General features: G+C 43.2%; 1 protein-coding gene across 5 annotated transcripts in view; it reads right to left on the bottom strand.

Annotated features, from left to right (window-relative positions):
- The window catches only part of Atrnl1 (attractin like 1), a 540,797-nt gene that overhangs the window by 433,011 nt on the left and 88,576 nt on the right, over positions 1-19,210 (bottom strand). For all 5 annotated transcript variants that reach the window (XM_008760587.4, XM_039095274.2, XM_063281046.1 and 2 more), the window contains 4 exons: positions 18,763-18,976; positions 16,275-16,463; positions 10,598-10,816; positions 5,117-5,254 (listed from right to left, as the gene is read on the bottom strand). In XM_008760587.4, the coding sequence (XP_008758809.2) occupies positions 5,117-5,254; positions 10,598-10,816; positions 16,275-16,463; positions 18,763-18,976 (760 nt within the window). The remainder of the gene's footprint in view (positions 1-5,116; positions 5,255-10,597; positions 10,817-16,274; positions 16,464-18,762; positions 18,977-19,210) is intronic.

Genomic DNA, 19,210 nt, shown 5'->3' with positions numbered 1-19,210 from the left:
GTAGGAGGTTGCTTTCAGCCTACTTGCTGCCTCCAGGGTTTACAGATACACACACACACACACACACACACACACACAGAGAGAGAGAGAGAGAGAGAGAGAGAGAGAGAATTTAAAGGTAGTATCTTAGGATTATAGTTATGCACCTTGGCATGATTGGCACACGCCTTTCACCCAGTTCTCAGGAGGCAGAGACAACTTTGAAGACAACATGATCTTCATAGAGAGTTACTCGCCAGCCAGAGCAACATAATAAAACCCTGTCTCAAAAATCAAAATAACAAAACAGATTCACAGCTATTCACTCACTTCGGTTAGGATTTAATTGCGTGGGAAATCCAAGGCAAATAAGGTTGGTTGTACATTGTTTTCTTAAAGGCAGGTTGAACAACAGACTGAGCTCATGGTAGGACACCAGTCTTAAATGACCTCAAAGCACACTGTTACCTCTAGCTTAAGGTCCAGCAAAATCTCCAGCCTCTTTCAATGTGACAGATATTTTCATAATAATAAACTACCAAGTTTTTATAGAAAAAGTCTCAATCATACAATGTTTGGGTGATATGAAGGGGACTGGACCCATGTCCTGTCATGGGAAGCAAAAGCTTTACCTTTCACCAAAAGCCCCATCCCTGGTTTTATTGTTGTTGTTTATCTGTTTGTTTGTTTTTGAGGAAAGCCTCACTTCCTAACTCACAGTGCCTTGAACATCATAGTCTGTAGATGTAGAGGAAGGGTAAGCCAGCAACATGGATGTTCTAACAAAGGATCACATGCAAAGACCTTCTAGGTCTGTGTGATCTGTCTGGAATGCAGACATGCCCTTAGCATATGCTGTGAGTCCCTCAGAGTGAAGGTACAGTCAGTTTGTAGAAGGAAGCAGCTATGTTTGAACATGACACTTAATTGAGGGGCAGACCAAGTTGGGAATCAGAGAAAGATTTGACAGAATGGGTCAGAGATGGGACATGAGAACAGCACAGGAAAGAAAGAACTTAGAAGAGCAGAGGGAGAGCGAAAACAGTTTTACAGAGATGGGTTGCAGGTGAAGACAGAATAAGCCAGAGAATAAGGAGGAGCCGGAAAATTAGAACACATTGCCAGAGTTATTTGAGGCCAATCGGAGCAGTTCAGTCAGAAACCAACAAATGACAGTTTGAATCAGTTAGTTTGGAGAGGAGCTTGGGCCAAAACATCTGAATTGAACCAACCAGCCAGAGTTCAGAAAGAACTAGAAAGGGTAAGCTTATTCAGCAGTAAGCCTCCAAGAGGACAATTAGATCTGGCAAATAAGTTACATTTGCAGTATGCAGCCTTGAACACACTATTCTCCTATGCTAGCGCCACCAAGTGTTGGGATTACAGACATGCGCCACCATGCCCACCTGTGCTATTCAATTTTACCAGCACGCTTTGACCTGCTAACTTTGAATGATGGCAATCACAGCATGGCTGCATCGGTTGGCACTGAGGGTGAGTACTTAGAAGAAGCACACACTGTTTCATCTATAAACAGTCCCTCACAAGGCGCCAGACAGATGCCCCAGTTGGTCAGACGCCTTTAACACAAGGGCCGATCTCCAGAAGAGTGGTGCGTGCTCTCTACCTTGGAGCAATCTCTCCAGGTACAGCTCTTCTAGAGGACCGAAGCTCAGCTCCCAGAAAATGACAGCAAATGTATGCTTTCTGACCTTTTACATTTTAATTTTAGCCATTGCTACATAAATTACCAATGTGACATGTCATTTATTTGTCACCTAACTGGTGATGAATGTGGCCATAAAAATAAAATCGGTTGTTTTTATATATCACATGACAACATAAAGTCACAGACAGCAGGGCATCATCCTGCCACCTTTTAGGACCTAAAAAAAAAGTCAAGGATTATCTAAAGTTTCATAAAAGTCTGCACCAAGGAATTCAATAGGCATTAATCCTTCATCCCATTTAATTTTCTATTTACTGTGCATTAATTAGCTTGCCAGATGTGATATGTCAGTAACAGAAATTAATATGGAATAATTAAACTAGTTTTGAATCTAGCAGCAGAATACCATACCCAAAGGGAAGCATATTTCTCAAAGCACCCTGCCTGCTGAAAGCATAAAGTCCTCCATAACAGTTTAAATTATTCTGTGCTGATCATAGAGAGCAAAATGTTCCTTTTCTTCCATTTCGGCAAAAGTTTATATAATCAGTCATATGCATCTGGTTCATGACACCACAAGTGCAACCAACAAGGGCTGCGGAGACGGCTCGGTGAGGAAGAGCACTGGCTGCCCTTCCTAAGGACGCCGGTTCAATTCCCCGCAGCTGATAGCAGCTGCAGCTATGTGCTTGTCAGTACCAGGGGTCTAACACCCTCCTCTGGCTACCAGGGACACTGCAAACATGTGGTACATAGACGTACACACCGGCAAAATGTAAGATAAAATAAATGTTTTAATTACAAAGCAGAAGCCCCACATTAAGTAGATTTCATCCACATGATCAGAATACGAGAGAAAATTTTCAAAGAAATTTAACATTTAAGAAATTAGAAATCTTTGTACTTTGAAAGATTTAGTGTTTAACGTGCACATTTGGTTGTGTGTGTGCATCTGTGTGTGTGAATGTGGGTGTACGATGCGCCTGGAGGCCACAGATGGCATCAGGTGCCTGGAGGCAGAACTGGAGGCTCCCAGCCCACCTGACACAGACACTCGTAAACGAAACCCTGAAGGGACAGAGAGAGCTCCTGCCCACTGAGCCGTCTTTTTCATCCCCAAAACGTTTGTATTTTAAAGGACACTGTGATTTCCTTTAAAGATGATCTACAGTCTGCAAATATTTGATAACCGCAGTATTATAAGGGTCTATTGTTCTGAATATATAAAGACGTCTTACAATTCGGGCAGATGGAGAGCAATAAAACAAGGCCCGTATTAAAAATGGCCAAGGCTCTGGAAATATTTGTCTAGATACCACAGCAACAGCTCAAAGAAATGGCGGTACAGGGACTATAACAGTGTCTATGTGCCCACATGCGTAGCAGTGTTTAAGATAACCAAAGGGAGATATGATTCAAGCCTCCTCAGCAGCAGACTGGATGGATACATTGTAGTTTAAGAAGGCAGCAGCAGAATGCTGTTACCCTGAAACACAGACGGGCTGGCTAGAGAGAAGCTGGAAGGTGGAAAGACAGACAGACGGAAAGAGAGTGGTGGCCAGAGGCCAGAGGACCAGTTCACAAGAGGAAACAAAATCTTCAGAATCTAACTAAAAATTACACTCAAAATCAAATGATTTTACACCCACCTCTCACACCACCACCCTGGTCTCAGCTTCCGCCATCTGTCAACCGACAAAAGGACAATAACTTTCCCTCTAAACTTTTAATCTTGACTGTTTGCACTGCAAACACTCAGGAGCATCTCGTTCTCCTACACAGAGCGCACGGCACACTCTCACCATTTCCCACAAGGCCCTCTGGTTCCCTCATGCTCTCAGCCTCACTCCCCACGACAGTCTCCTCATCAGCAACCTTGGGGATCTTTTTTTTTTTTCTTTCTCTCAAATGCATTAGAAAATGATTTTACGGACAGCTATCACAGCTGCTACTTTTGTCTGGAACGTTCTTCTCTCAAAATACAGTGAACTTCATTACCCTCCAGAACTAGATGGCAAGTCACTTGCTAAGGACACCATGTGCCCGGGTCCTGGGGACACAAGGAATCAAACTGGCAGTGTTCTGAAAACTTTGTCCCTCCTGCCTAGCTTTCACAGAACCAGGAGCTGCTGTGTACAAAACTGAGGTTGGGGAAATGGTGGACAGTCGCTCAGCTGTGAACGCAGTGAAGCACAGTAAGCACCAGCACAGCGAGGTATGCCCACTGAGCTATAGTGACAGGTTTCGGCAGAAACCAAACACTTTCTGATCAGACTGAAGACGCACTCCACAAAACAGAATTTATACCTGGTCCCGAGTTGGGCCAAGTACCATTAGCTGTGTGAGTTATAAACTCGAGAAAGAATTACTGCCAGCACTCTGTTAAATGGATACAGTATTAAGCTGCACTCTCTCCACATCTAATCTATTAGAGCAGCAGATAGCATAGCTCTCAGCCGTCATCAGAGAACCTCCCTGCTGTAGTATGTGGCACCCAACAGAGATTCACGTAGGTCAAACGGCAGAGCGTAAGAGACTGTGCAGTGTTCGTCCCTGACTGGGACATCCACAGTGCATACTCTCCCCACGAGGTTCAGGTATCACCACAGAAAGGAGGTCAGAAAGACCATAAAGGCCAGTGGTTGGTGGCAGAGGGATGTTGTCACACAAATTCTCCACGCATGGCAGGAAGGCTACACTCGTGAACCCCTGCAGCTGTAGCCACATGCACACCACCTGCGTAGGATCAAGACAGCTCAAGTCCAGCATGGATGGGGAAGGGGCCGTGGATCCTAGCCTGAGCTGAGGAGATCCTTGGAACTGACGGCTGAGGTAGGGAGACTCGGTCTACTTCAATGCAGTCCATGTTCCACTGGATGGTCCTACCAGCACCCATATACTGCAGTACTGTGTGGACCCGGTAGAATTTAAAAGGGAGGCCAGGAGGTTGGGAAAGAAAAGTCGTGGGCTATAGCAACAGTGAGAATGAAAATAAGAAAACCAAGCTAACTGAAAGAAGCCAGTCAAAACAAGTTTCTTTTGTTTTGTTAAAAGTAGCAGAATTGATATTTCAGACCAAACCCATTCTCTTAAATGCCAGGAAGCCGCACAATCCACACAGAAATCCTAGCTGCTTTTAGGTACCATTCTTTACCTATCAACTGTTTATTCCAAAAGTCAATAATCTATCAAAGAAAATCTGCAGTGATCACTTTATCAATGGGATTGTACGCACTTTACTACATTTCTTGTAATAAGTATGCATTCAAGTTTAAAAAAGTAATATTTTAAAAGAAGCATCTCGCAGAGTTTTTATAATTCAGTCTCTAACCAACAAATATTACCTTCAAAAATAAATGACGCTGGATAGGAAAAATAATTCTCGGTCTGTTTTTGGGAAGAGCTATCTCACTTCTCGTTCCTCCTTCTGATCAGCACATACACTCTGAAGAACATGAAAACTTTTACCTGTGCACTGCCCGCCATTGGTTGGGTCTCCGTAGTACCCCGGCATGCAGTCCTGACACTGCCTCCCAGTGGTGAGATTCTTACACTGCTCACAGACATTGTTGTTGATGCAAGTGCTGTGTCCGTTACACTGGCAAGCTAAAGGAAAGAGTAACAGTGTCACAAAGAACCCAGTAACAGTAACTGTGCAGAAGTCACTTGAGACTGAAGTTACTTTTAAAATCGAATTCTAGCCAGGGCAAAGAGCATCCCCTGGTTTTTAAATAAGTAAGGCACAGGGCTGAGAGCAGCAGTAGTGACACATGACTAAGTAAGGCACAGGGCTGAGAGCAGCAGCAGTGACACATGACAGTGGCTACATCGTATTGCAGGTCACAACTGACCTCGTTAGTGATAAGATGTGGGGGCTACAGATAATGTGAAATGTCAAGATTACAGGTATATAAGGAATATTTTAATATTCTCATTAGAGAATCTTATATTTTATCTATTAAATTACATAAAAACAAGATTAGATAATATAACTTTGATAAAGGATAGTGAGTTCTTAATATCTCATAAACGTATTTTACTTATACTAAATAACAAATCATAGATATGGAAAAGTATCTGGCAACAGGTCTTTATTTCCAAAAATGACTGTTTACTGAAATGAACAAGGGGAATCTTTTCGTTTGAACAAAGGTGTATCTTCTTAAAATAACAAGACAGTTTCTAAACCATCTATTAAAACAAGCAGATCTATTAACGGAAAGTTCACAGTAAAGAAAATCAAATGTGTAAAATAATATATTTAAAACATCGTGACTTTGCTTGCAGACGCCTTAAAATTCACAAACGCCTTTCCAAAGCTCAGCAGACCTCGCTATGCCGTCAGTCACCAATGGCCAACTTGGAGTTCTTTTATACTGAAAACATTATGTTGTAGGGCTTCTGTTATCATGCTTAAATGGCTAAGGGGAATTTTTGTAGAGACGTGCCGTACACGTAATTAATTCATCCACAGTTAATTCACTCAGGTTAGAAACATGAATAGCCACTACAGGTCAAGAATTGCCTGAAGAATCAAAATAAGAAAACAGGCTAGTACACTTTGTGAAATTTCAAGCCACACAAAAACAGTTATCTAAGTCGAAGCACGTGCTTCCGAGTAAGAGGGCTACGTTTAGCTCTCCCACCTAACGCACCCTACAGGTTATGATGGAAATGGTCGAGCGAGGGATGTTCCCACAAGAGCAGCAATTTGGGAGTGGTGATAGCAACACAAACAAAAAGCACAGGAATGGCCAACACCACCTCACGAAATTAAAAGACCACGGCTGGCCAGAGGCCAAGTAATCTTTCCTGTCTGAATACAAAAAATTCAAAGGCAGCCAAGAAGCCTGTGTCTTGGACCCAGCTCCCCATGGCTGTGTGTCACAGTGGATCTAATGAAAAGGATGCATCATGCAGACATGATAGGATTTAGACCTGACTGCAAGGGGAAATTCTGCGAAAGGAGGGTGCTGGCAACTGGTATGCTTACAACAGATATTCTATCAATGACAGAGGACAAGGCCTACTGTAAACAGCTGTATCAAACACAGAAAAAGAAAGGCTATCCTCCTAGGCCTGCGATGATGCTTTAATCAACACTGGCACCAGACTGCACCAAAAGGTAACATGACCTGACACTGAACAATTCTTCCAGGGTGAACTTACTTTAAAGGTTCTGATATCCACATAACTATAGAACAAAAATAAAACTGAAGACAATCCGTCTATTTTATTCCACCTACATTTTAAATCTACCCCAGATGGCTCCTCATTTATGGAAAAATGAACGGAAAAAAATCAAAATAAAACATGATGACAAATTCATCATCTGACAGGCAAATAAAGCACACAGTTCTGAAAACACGGGCTCTTCATAGACAGATGTGTGGCACTGGAGAATGTCTTCCTGACATTATTAGTAAATATCCAACATGCTTACACAGAAATTCAAGGCAAAAACACAATTTACCTACAACCTTTTACAACACACAAATACACAGCTTATCTTAAAGGAAAGCAAACAGCCAAGGACTGAAAACAGGGCAGAGACTGAGCTGGAAGGAAAATGCTGTACATCAGACAGACAGGCAAGCATCGGCAGGGGTGGCTCCCAAACTCTAGCAAGGCCAGCAAAGGTACCGGTTGCCACCTTCCAGGAAGGGAGGGAAAGTGAGTCACAGACATAAACTGATGTTATCACCTGCCTCAATTCAGAGAAACCACCAAATTACCAAAAGCACACCATGAGACCAAAGAGACAGCAAAGATTCTTGTATGTCACCAACGTCTAGGCATGAAAGAAAAGGATGCATAAAAACGTAAACTCTCCTCTCACACCATATGCTGGACGGAAGCCTACATCAGCACTTGATGGAGCGACTCTGAAAGCAAACAGGCATCCTGTGCCGAGGCCCTCGGACCTCACAAAGGCAGCTCAGAATGACCCATGAAACGCATCTACAACCCACGTCATGTGAGTAAACCAAAGAACTGAGACGAGAAAACACTTTCTTTCCAGAAAAGCACCACACAGTCAATGTCATATTTAACCTATCTGACACACCCACTGGATCTTCAACCCAACGATGACATTTCCCTTCTGTGGGTTTCCCTTGGCCACTTTTCTAAAACTGCTGTGTCGCTTTCAAATCGCACTTTAAAATTTAGATTTACAGAGTTTTAGATTTCTAGAGTTGCAAAAATACCACAAAATAATTATATACCAAATGTTAGTTAGAATCTTACTGCAAAATTTTGCAAAATTAAGAAGTTAACATTGGTTAATTATACTATAACACTACTACCTAAATTAGACTTCAGTTGTACTTTACAGCTTTGCTACAAATGTCCTTTTTCTGTTTCTTTACTCTACCACATCATAGTGACTATATTAGTGTGTTAATTATTTATAATGAGATTTATTATACACTTTCATACATAAATAAGATACTTGGACCATATCACCCTCAGAGCTGCAGCTCTCCCCTCACAGCACTCTCTCCCTCTCCCCAGTTAGTTCATGTGTGCATGCAAGAGAGCGGGAGAGAGAATAGGAGGGGGAGGGGAGTCAATTATTTTGTTGCCTGGGTATGACACATTGAGAAGTCTTTCAGTTTAGCTTCCTCCTGCCTCCTCCCTCCTCCCTCTGTCTCTCCCTCTCCTCCTTCAGCACTGAAAAATGCTCTAAGCTTATCTTGTGTGCTCCCTGCCCCAACTATAAAATCAGCCCTTATGAAAAAAACCTTTGACTCTTCCACTGGAGAATGAGGTTTAGGGGGTGTATGTATTTGGCATGTTCATGAGGTTTAGAGGTGTATGTACTAGGCATGTTCATGAGGTTTAGAGGTGTATGTACTAGGCATGTTCATGAGGTTTAGAGATGTATGTACTAGGCAGGTTCATGAGGTTTAGAAGTGTATGTACTTGACAGGTTCATGAGGTTTAGAGGTCTATGTACATGGCATGTTCATGAGGTTTACAGGTGTATGTACTAGGCATGTTCATGAGGTTTACAGGTGTATGTACTTGACATGTTCATGAGGTTTAGAGGTCTATGTACATGGCATGTTCATGAGGTTTACAGGTGTATGTACTAGGCATGTTCATGAGGTTTACAGGTGTATGTACTAGGCATGTTCATGAGGTTTACAGGTGTATGTACTAGGCATGTTCATGAGGTTTACAGGTGTATGTACTAGGCATGTTCATGAGGTTTACAGGTGTATGTAATTGACATGTTCATGAGGTTTAGAGGTGTATGTACTTCGCATGCTCATTGCTCTGGGATGTCATGACGTATGTGCCCTCTCATCAGACAGGGTTAGGAAATATGTGAATTAGGACACATATATGGATTTTGACAAATGTATATAGTTCTGCACTAACACAAGTACACATGCATGTTTATGATTATTTCAATGTATAGATTTGAAGCTTGAGTACAGACCCATTGTAGTCCTCATCTCTTTCTTAGCTCTTAACTTCCCTTATCGTGAGAACTCTGAATCCTAGTAAGCACACACTGAAATACAGCACACACACAAAGAATTGTTAGAATTATAAAATAATTCTTGTCAGGAATAGATGTAATACACCAGGATACCACAAGTTTACATATAGGTTCTCTATAGTCTTGCTCTAGAGAGAAAGACAGACAGTCAGACAGACAGACAGAGACAGAGACAGACAAAGAGAAAGACAGTGAGAGACAGAGAAAGAGGCAGAGAGAGAGAGAGAGAGAGAGAGAGAGAGAGAGATAGATCTATAGTGCAGTCAGGTTCGTTTTTGACAATTTGCATTCCATTCTTGAATTATTTTAAGGTAAATGGCTTTAAATATATATAATAAATTTCACATTTTGTGATATAAGGGTAGGAATTTTTGTTTCGTTTTTGTTTTTGTTTTATGGTACTAAGCATTGTGCCAACAACCGGTAAAAGCTGGGCAGTAATCTACTACTGAGCTACATCCCAAGAACACAATATGGATTTTGACAAAGTTATATACTGCCTACAGACAGACCAGACAGACAGACCTATAGTACAGTCAGATTCATACATACAGAGCACACATGCAGATATATAAACACAGAGTGCTTCCACGCCTCCTCAAAGTTTACTGATGCCTAGTGAAAGGCAAGCCCCAGCCCCACTCCTGACACAGGACTAAATGTTCCGCCCACACGCCTTGCTTTGTATCAGATTGTCTTTTTAAATTATCACGAGCATCTCTTGGTAAGCAACTTACACTTAAGTTGCAGCCACAGCACTCAGCAACTTTGTCCTTTGGACTGTTGCTGCTGCTGCTGCTGCTGCTGCTGCTGCTGCTGCTGCTGCTGCTGCTGCTGCTGTTCTTGCTTGGTTTGGTTTGGTTTGTCACTTGCTCTATGGTCTCAGTGCTGTAGCAAAGCAACCCATGTAAAGCAGCCTCTGGGTAGCTCTCAACTATTCTGCCTCGGGCTTTCCCTGGTCCCAAGGACCCTGGATAGCACCCATAAGGCATCAGGAAGAGATGCAGAAGTAGATAAACGCCAACCTCAGAGGAACAACTCCTCAGAGTTATCATTTATCACGACTCTTCCCACGTCCCCAGTGGTTCTGAGGGCCACACTGCTGGGCCGTAGCCAGCCTAATAACACACATATTGATTTTCTAGCTTCATTTTAGATTCTCTTCATTCCTTCATTTATACTCTTAGAAGCATCTCCTAAGTAAAGGGCCTTGCCCCCGCCTGGCGCCTCGTCCATGACATCACACAGGTGTCCTTGCCCCCACCTGTCCCCTCCTCTGTCCTAGCCACCTTTCTACCATGGATGTTCAGTACACCGCATCCACGCTCTCCGTGGGGTTTGCTGGAAACATGGGAGAGCATGAGAATTCTAGGATATTACAGGGATACAAACGATAACAAATCTGTGTGTTCATGAAGACATGAAACTCTTGTTACCTGGACACTGGATAAAAGACCACTCGTAATTCTTCTCCTTGGGGCAGAGACTGGTGTCAAGAGCCACCTCACTGTTGTGTACCCCAGCAAGTTTCATTGGGCCCCGGGAAGACCCTTCGATGCAGTATCCTCTTCCTGTATTGCTGGGATCGTTGCACCAGCCACACCCGGGCTGCTCCAAGCACTGTCCACAGGTTCTTAATCCAGAACAATTTTGAGCTGCACGACAGACAGGAGCATTAAAAACAAAAGTGTGACTTTTATAATCAAGCAGAATTGGATGCTTCAGAAAAATGTGGTAAGAAAAAATAACACTAAAATATTATCTGTAGTCAATAGAAATATTTTTGCATAAATATCTGAGATAGGAAAAACTCATCATACAGATATGTGATGTGTATGACATATGCACAAACATGCACACATGTGTACAGAGTACATATTGGGAACAAAGAGAAGATAAACTCAATGTTAAAAGAAAAAAACGAGAAACATGATGCCCATGAAAATAATGACGGCAGTCCTTAAAGATTCCTGCGCGTCTGGCCAGCCGTGGGACGCTGAGAAACAGATGTAGAGGCCTAGACAACACCCGAAAGTCAGCAGCAAATGCTAGGCCCCATAAAGCAGCCAATAAGAACTGTAATAAGAAATAAAACGCAGCATTCACTTGTTTAACTTTGTAGACGGTAATTCGTGGGCTAAAGTGTTTTTTCTTTTCTGGAGTCTCGGAACCACCGCTCTAATGAGACATCCTCATCAAATCTCTCCCCTCAGAGCTCTTCCCCGCGGCAGAGGAGGCAGAGTGCTAAGAGCCAGTAGGGAGGACGGGCACCGGAAGAACACGGCCCTCTCCAGCGACGACGCAAGGCTCACATGCGTGTGAAGCAGCAAGCGCGGGGCCTACTCGGGCCTGCAGCGGCCTCTGTGTATATTACACGTCACAGCTTTCAGCTCAGTGCTGAGATGGAACTCGGAGCATGTGAATGAGTGGGTGTCTGAGGCCTGTGCCTGCTCCTAGGGCTCTCTCCTTTCTCTTGGGTTGCCTGGTCCAGCCTCAATGTGATGATGCTTTTTGTTTTATTTTGTTATATTTTACTTTGTTATGTTTGGTTGTTTTCTCTTAGAAGCCTTTTCTAATGAGAGACAGAACAAGTAAATACAGAGGGTAGGGAAGAGAAGGGAAGGGGAGGGTGAGGGAGGAGAGGGGAGAGGACAGGAAGGGAGGACAAGCTGTAATCAGGATATATTATATGAGAAAATAATCCATTTTCAATACGGGGGAGGGGAGTTAATGTTCCCAATCCACAGTGCTGTGTCAATCCCTTTAACAGACACTAAGCAGCTGAGCGCTCTGTGCACTGCCGTACCCTTCCTTAGTCTCCTGGATTTGAAGCGTTTCTCTTTTACCTATGATACAGATACTTGCCACAATTGTTGACAGTTGTTGACTATCTTCAAAACTGTATGTGTTTACTCTGAAGTCAATGAGAAATAATAAAAGACCAACCCTCACCCAGGGACAGTTATGTGGTTGTGATGTTCCAGTTCCTGACTGCCGTGTGAAGACAGAAAAGTGACGGTCTCACACCCAAGACACTTCACAGCGGCTGACGGACTTACGGACAGTTCACAGCGGCTGACGGACTTACAGACAGTTCACAGCAGCTGACGGACTTACGGACAGTTCACAGCGGCTGACGGACTTACGGACAGTTCACAGTGGCTGACGGACTTACAGACAGTTCACAGTGGCTGACAGACTTACAGACAGTTCACAGTGGCTGACGGACTTACAGACAGTTCACAGTGGCTGACGACTTACAGACAGTTCACAGTGGCTGACGGACTTACAGACAGTTCACAGTGGCTGACGGACTTACAGACAGTTCACAGTGGCTGACGGACTTACAGACAGTTCACAGTGGCTGACGGACTTACAGACAGTTCACAGCGGCTGACGGACTTACAGACAGTTCACAGCAGCTGACGGACTTACAGACAGTTCACAGTGGCTGGTAGACTTAGGGACAGTTCACAGTGGCTGATGGACTTACAGACAGTTCACAGTGGCTGGTAGACTTACAGACAGTTCACAGTGGCTGACGGACTTACAGACAGTTCACAGTGGCTGATGAACCTAGAGTTCCCTGGGAAAACCACTGTGCCTTATAATTATCCTTTTAAGGACCTATAAGTAAAACATCCTTATCATGTATTTTAGATAAATTAAACTGTCCTCAGAACAACATTACTGTTAGGACTTTCAAGACAAGTAGGGGATTTGTGGATTAAAGAATCCTACATTTCGGTTGGGGATTTAGCTCAGCGGTAGAGCGCTTGCCTCGCACATGGTCCTGGGTTCGGTCCCCAGCTCCAAAAAAAATAAAAAAATAAAAAAAATAAAAAATAAAAAAATAAAAAAAAGAATCCTACATTTCTGTACTGATAAAGAAAATTCTAATCTCCTACTTTTATTTCTGAAGTAGACGCTCAGCTTTAAGAACAGCTGACAAAATGTCGTATTCAGAGAAATATTCTGGTCCTTTGGATATCATGTTAGAAAAAGAACTAGGAAGCAAGGCGGCACAGGCTCTGGTTTCGTTCAAAACTGCAAAGCAATATACAGTGATAAATCTTTCCTGGAAATCCATCCTTTGGTGATAGAGACCCAGGAACTAACGGTCTTAAGTTTTCTTTTCTTCTCGAAAAATAATATTACATGAAAGCTTATATACACTGTGCTACTTTTCCTAAACGTGAGGACAATATAGCGACTACAGTGTAAGATACAGAAACTTGGGGAAATGTTAAAGTTTTATTTATGAGTTTTTGAAAGTTGTGTTATAAATTACCCAATAGGGTTTATTAAAATGTAAGTCTTTCTTTTAATTGGTAAGAAATTCATCAAATTTTAAGAATAACTACCTTCCTCAATTGTCAAGAAAACATGTGGTTTGAGAATTGGGTCTCGAGTATACGAAGCTCTGTTTTTGATCCCTATCACTCAGGATGTGCGGAGGGAGGGACTTAATGACACCAGGTGATACCAAACCCTTGGTAAAGATCTCTGCTGGTTACACAGCTCACTGGCAAAGATCTCTGCTGGTAACACAGCTCACTGGCAAACTACTTGTTGAGTTTGCTTGAGAGCCTAGGTCTTCGAGTATAAGGAAAGAAACAAAACGAGTAATTACTACCCATAGTCATGAGATCCAGAAAATATTGAAAGATAAAAGATTTCTGAGGTACATGACATAAACTCACACTTTTTAATCTCCCTTTACAGTATTATTTTAATTTCACTTTTATTGAAATTTCTGTATCAAGAAATAACCCTTCTATTATTTCTTTAAATAACACCCTTGACAGTCATTTTTAAAGATAAAATATCTAATTACTTAAAAGTATATTATTAATAATTCCAGTTATCAAAGATTTCTTAAGAACCACTAGGCAAAATTTGTCTTGATACCATGCACTTCAAACACAAATCCTTGGGGAACCAAGCTGGATGGATGTGATGTGAAAGCCTCCTCCCAGAGGACTAGATTTCACAGTAGAGGAAGCCATCCAGGCTGCCAAGGGAGAGAACAAGCAACTGCCCAGCTGTGATGCCCACCACTCCCCGTCACTCAGCAAACATGGATACAGTGACCCCGAGAGAACATTAGTGATGCTCACACGGCAGTAGTAACCAAATGCTCTCTGACTGACCTAAGAACCACTACAGGAAGGACAGTGTGCCTGGTACTGGACACCTACCCAAGTACCACAGGATAGTGCGGCCTTCTGTCAGGTTCAGTGTGCCTGGTCTCCTGTTGAGGTCTTTGCCTGTGCAGAGTGGTAAGTGCGGGTCTACTGGCATTCTTCATTCTTCTACACCCACTCTGGCCAACCCCATTTGTTAAAGATGCTGTCTTTTCACTGTATGAATTTCCCACTTCCTTATCATAAATCAGGTGCCCATAGATGTGTGGATGTCCATCCGGGTCATCTTCAGTTGGGAGGTCTTCAGATCGACTCTGCTGATCGATGGGTCTGCCTCTGTGTCAGTGCCGCAACTGCCACACATCCTGAATCGGGGACGGTGCTGCCTCCCGCAGTTCTTTCAGTATTTGACACGGTTTTTAGCTATCTTGGGCTTTTTCTGTTTCCACACGAAGCTGAAAATTGTCCTTTCAAGATCTCTGAAACTTTGTCTTAGAATTTTGATGGGATTGCACTGTATCTGCAGAATGCTATTGGCAGGATGATCATTTTTTACTCTAAATCCTACCAACCTTGAGCGTGGGAGATCCTCCCATGTGCCGATACCTCCTTCAGCTTCTCTCTTCCGTGTTTTAAAGCTTTTATTATATGAGTCTTTCACTTGCTTGGTCACTGACCCCCAAAATATGTGACATTATTTGAGGCCATCGTGAAAGATGTTGTTACCCTCATTTCCTTCTCACCCTTTGTCGTTTGTATATAAGACGGTAAACTACTAATTTTCTGAGTTAATCTTGTATCTAAATACTTTGCTACAAGTGTTATCAGCTGTAGGAGTTTCCCAGTGGAATTTCTGGGTCATTTGCGTAAACTATCATATCATCTGCAAATAGAAATACTTTAAGATCTTCCTTTCCTAATTGTAACCTCATCACCTCCCTCAGTGCTCTCAATGTTCTAGCTAAAACTACAAGTACTATATTGAATAGGTATGAAGAAAGTGGAGAGCCTTGTCTTGTTCCAGTTTTGAGTGGAATTGCTTTGAATTTCTCTCCAATTAAGTTGATGTTGGATATGGGCTTACCATAGCCTGCCTCCATTGTGTCTGGGTTTGTCCCTTGTATCCCTAATCTCTCCAGGACTTTTGTCATGAAAGGATGCTGGACTTTGTCAAAGGCCTTCCCTGCACCCAATGAGATGATCAAGTGGTTTTTGCCTTTCTGTCTGTTATGTGGTGGATTACGTGTGTCCATTACATGCGCACATGTAGGGTCTGCACGAGTCTGTCTGTACCAGCTCCTTTGTGTATAGATTATGACTTCCGGTTTAGTGTTTCTGGAGCATGTGAACAAGTGGTTCTCTGGTTCCTGTATTTTCTCTCATGACTTTCTTCCTTCTGTCTGTTTGCCCAATTCCGAGATTTCCATTTTTATTAAATCATATTTACCATATCAATCACATTTTTATTATCCCTTGCATGCCTGTTTGTTTTCTAGTAAGAGGCAGAAAGAACGTGGATCAAGACCAAGGAGGAGAGGGGGACTGGGAGAAGAAGAGGAGAAACTAGTCAGGATGTGTTCTGTAAGAAAATCTATTTTCGATAAAACAAGAGCCCCGTGGGTTCTTGTATTTGAATGCTTGGTTCTCAGAAGTACTTGGGAAGGGTTAGGAGGCATGTCGCCTTTGAGGTCTCCGAAGGCTACACCAGGCCCAGCATTTCTTTCTCTCCTGCCCCCCACCCTTCACCAAGTGCTTGTGAATCAGAACTAAGCTCTCAGTGCCATGCCTGCGTACCGGCCACCAAGCTCCCTGACGTGATGACCACACACCGACCCTCTGAAACCGTAAGCAAGCCCCCAGTTAGATGGCTTCCTTGATTATTTCTAAGGAGGTTAGGGGGAACATTTGAGACTGAGACCTCTCGTTTGAAATGCCCTCGAGCGTTGACATCTCTATCGGTACTTACGTGAACAGGTGGCAGTCTGCCACTCCAGACACTGTCCGTAGGGGAAGGAGATGATGTAGGCGTTGGAGTCCACGCAGCGCTTCGTGCTGCTGCACCACATGCACTCCATGCCATTGCTCGTGCAGTTGGCACAGGAGGTCCGCAGGGAGCACGGCTTCTTGCACGGCCTTGCGTTCTGATTGGGACTTACTGCAAGGGACGAGAAGGCAATTGTCTCGCATGCTAACTTTTTTAATTAGACTCTATTTCTTAACTATGTGTGGGTGGCATCACGTATGTATGCCACCACAGACACAGGCATGCCTGGTGCCTGCAGGGGCCGGAAGGAGAGGAAGACGTCAGATCTGAAGCTGATGCAGATGACAGTCATGAGCTGCCTGCCGTGTGTGTGGGCTCTGAGAGTCAGATCCAAGTGCCCGGAAGAGCAGACAGGGCTCTCATCCCCTCAAACATCTCTGCAGCTCGGGTAACTTCACTTTAATGCAAATGATTGGGTTTTGTCTGTTTTACTATTTACAAAAAAGCTCCATTGGGTGGACCGAGGCATTATTACATGAGGTAAATTGTTTAAAAAGCTGGAACGTGAGCTAATTTAGCACTGATTTTGAAAATATACAATTCCTTTCATAAGATTATGGTTCTGAGAACTGCAGACAGTCCTGCAATCTGAGTCTTCCTCTCTCCGTTGCCTCACAGCTCGTAACCAGCACCATGGACTTTCCCAGTCACAAGTTTCTCCATAAACGTTCCACACCTTATATAAGTAAATGTCCTGTGACATGAACAAGTGAAAAAAATATAACTTACTACAAATTCCTGATGCAAAAATCCAGCATTTATCATACACATTAGGATGAGGGTCGTTTTTCAACAGCAAAACCGCAGCGAGAAAGCGACAACTGTGAGCCAAAATGCTGAAAACCTGGAACCTGCACTCCCAGTGGGGACGAGAAACGGTGTGGGCCGTGGAAAAGTGAGTCAGATCTTCAGACTACTAAACCTCGTCGATATGTGATAATCAGCTTCACTGAGATGGAGCACCCAGGGGTGCGACGTCACAGCCCCGCCCTGGCACCGCAGGTCCAAAGAGCCAAACCCTGAGGACAGCTGTGTGCTCCGCCCTAACTGCAACCTCGCTCTAACTGGCTAAGGCCGAGGAGCCCAAGTGTCCACCCACCATAGGACACAAAATGTGACCACTAACACAGCGGGCGTTCATTTGCCTGGGGCAAGAGACGAGATCGAGTGCTTGTGGATAACTCTGAAGGGGTTGTGCTAAGGGAGAGAGGAGGGCACATAGGCGCAAAGGCTGTGTGACTGCACTGCATGGGGCACAATGTCTCCCAAGGCAGAGCAATACTGCAATGGTGCTTTCCAGGGCTCAGGGAATAAAGGATGAGAAGTGTTTGGTTTAAAAATATATAATCGGGCTGGAGAGATGGCTCAGTGGTTAAGAGCACTGACTGCTCTTCCAGAGGTCCTGAGTTTTTCAATTCCCAACAACCACATGGTGGCTCACAACCATCTGTAATGAGATCTGATGACCTCTTCTCGTGTGTCTGAAGACAGCGACAGTGTACTTATATATAATAAATAAATTATTTAAAAAATTATTTAAAAAATATATGTATAGTTTTAATCTTGCCAAAAAATCCTCTAAGTTTTACAGAAAGAGTAGTGATGGCTGCAAGACAGGGGGACATACTTCATACCACAGAACTGTGCGTTTGCAAGTGGTTAAAACAGTAAATCTCACAAAATGTACATAACCGCAATAAAAATACAATTTTAAAAGAATTCAAATACTCTTTCCCCACTTATCAAAGTCCACTTCAAAAGAAATAGCAAAAAGTATTCATTTCCAGATAATTGAAACAATACAGCTGTTATATTGAAAATTACTCAGTCTTTGAACTTAAAGATAAATCTTTCCTTCAAATAATAGAAGCAAAAGACGAATGAATTGAAAGGGCATCACTAAACTGTAACGATACTGAGATGTTCATAATAACATCAGAACCATCGAGAAAACAATTGTACAAATGATAGTGTCCCTGAGAAACGGCTCAGCAGGTAAGAGCACACTTTCCGAACCCGGGTTTGGTTCCCAGAACACACACAGTGGTCATAAGCATCCGTAAGACCCGAAGAAGGGATCGGACTCTCTCCTCTGAGCTGTCCAGGTGTTAGGTAGGCACGGAACACACAGATACCATCAAAGCACTCATACACACAGAAAAAATAAATCCTTAAAAGTTTAATAAAAAAAAAAGTAAAATTTCAGAAATTCTATAAAATCAAGCTTTCACCAATGCAAGTTAATACTAAGGTAAGTTAAAAAAAAAGCGGCTGGGGGTGTTTAAATCAAAGCCAGTATCAGAGAATCAATATTACGAGAGGATAGTACAAGTTACTGCAGTGTACAAAGCAGGGCTGGCAGCAGGCTAGGACATGCACGTGAAGAAAGGCTGATGACTTGACCACTTACCCACAGGCTTTTCACAAACAAGCCCGTCTGCCATGGATGTACAAGGGTTGGCTTTCAACCCTGCCACAGCAGCCCTTTCCAAGTAGGCACAGAATCCAGAGTCGTTTGGCTCACCCGGCAGCCACTGCAGGCTCGTGTTTGTGAAAGGAGACATGTCCTCCCATCCCCAGTAGGATATGTTGATCTTGCGTAGGCCGACCCACGGTGACACTCTCTGAAAGAGCAGGACACAGGGCGTTTACAGGGGTTAAAAGCAAAAAGACTGCATGATACTGGCTAACCAGTATGTTATTTTCATTAAGTATTATGTTTGAAAATACATAAACTACCTTTCTGGTCACTTTTACTCCTGATAACAATTTCCGCACAACCTGGAGGACCAGAGGTCGCCAACTCTGCTCTGAAAGCTCTGAGGGATTTTGAGCTTAGCTACGAAGTTGGATGACTT

Source organism: Rattus norvegicus, chromosome 1 (genome assembly GCF_036323735.1).
Source record: "Rattus norvegicus strain BN/NHsdMcwi chromosome 1, GRCr8, whole genome shotgun sequence".
NCBI lineage: Eukaryota > Metazoa > Chordata > Mammalia > Rodentia > Muridae > Rattus > Rattus norvegicus.
Note: the sequence above shows the minus strand (reverse complement) of the source record. Positions and strands in the feature narration are given on the sequence as shown.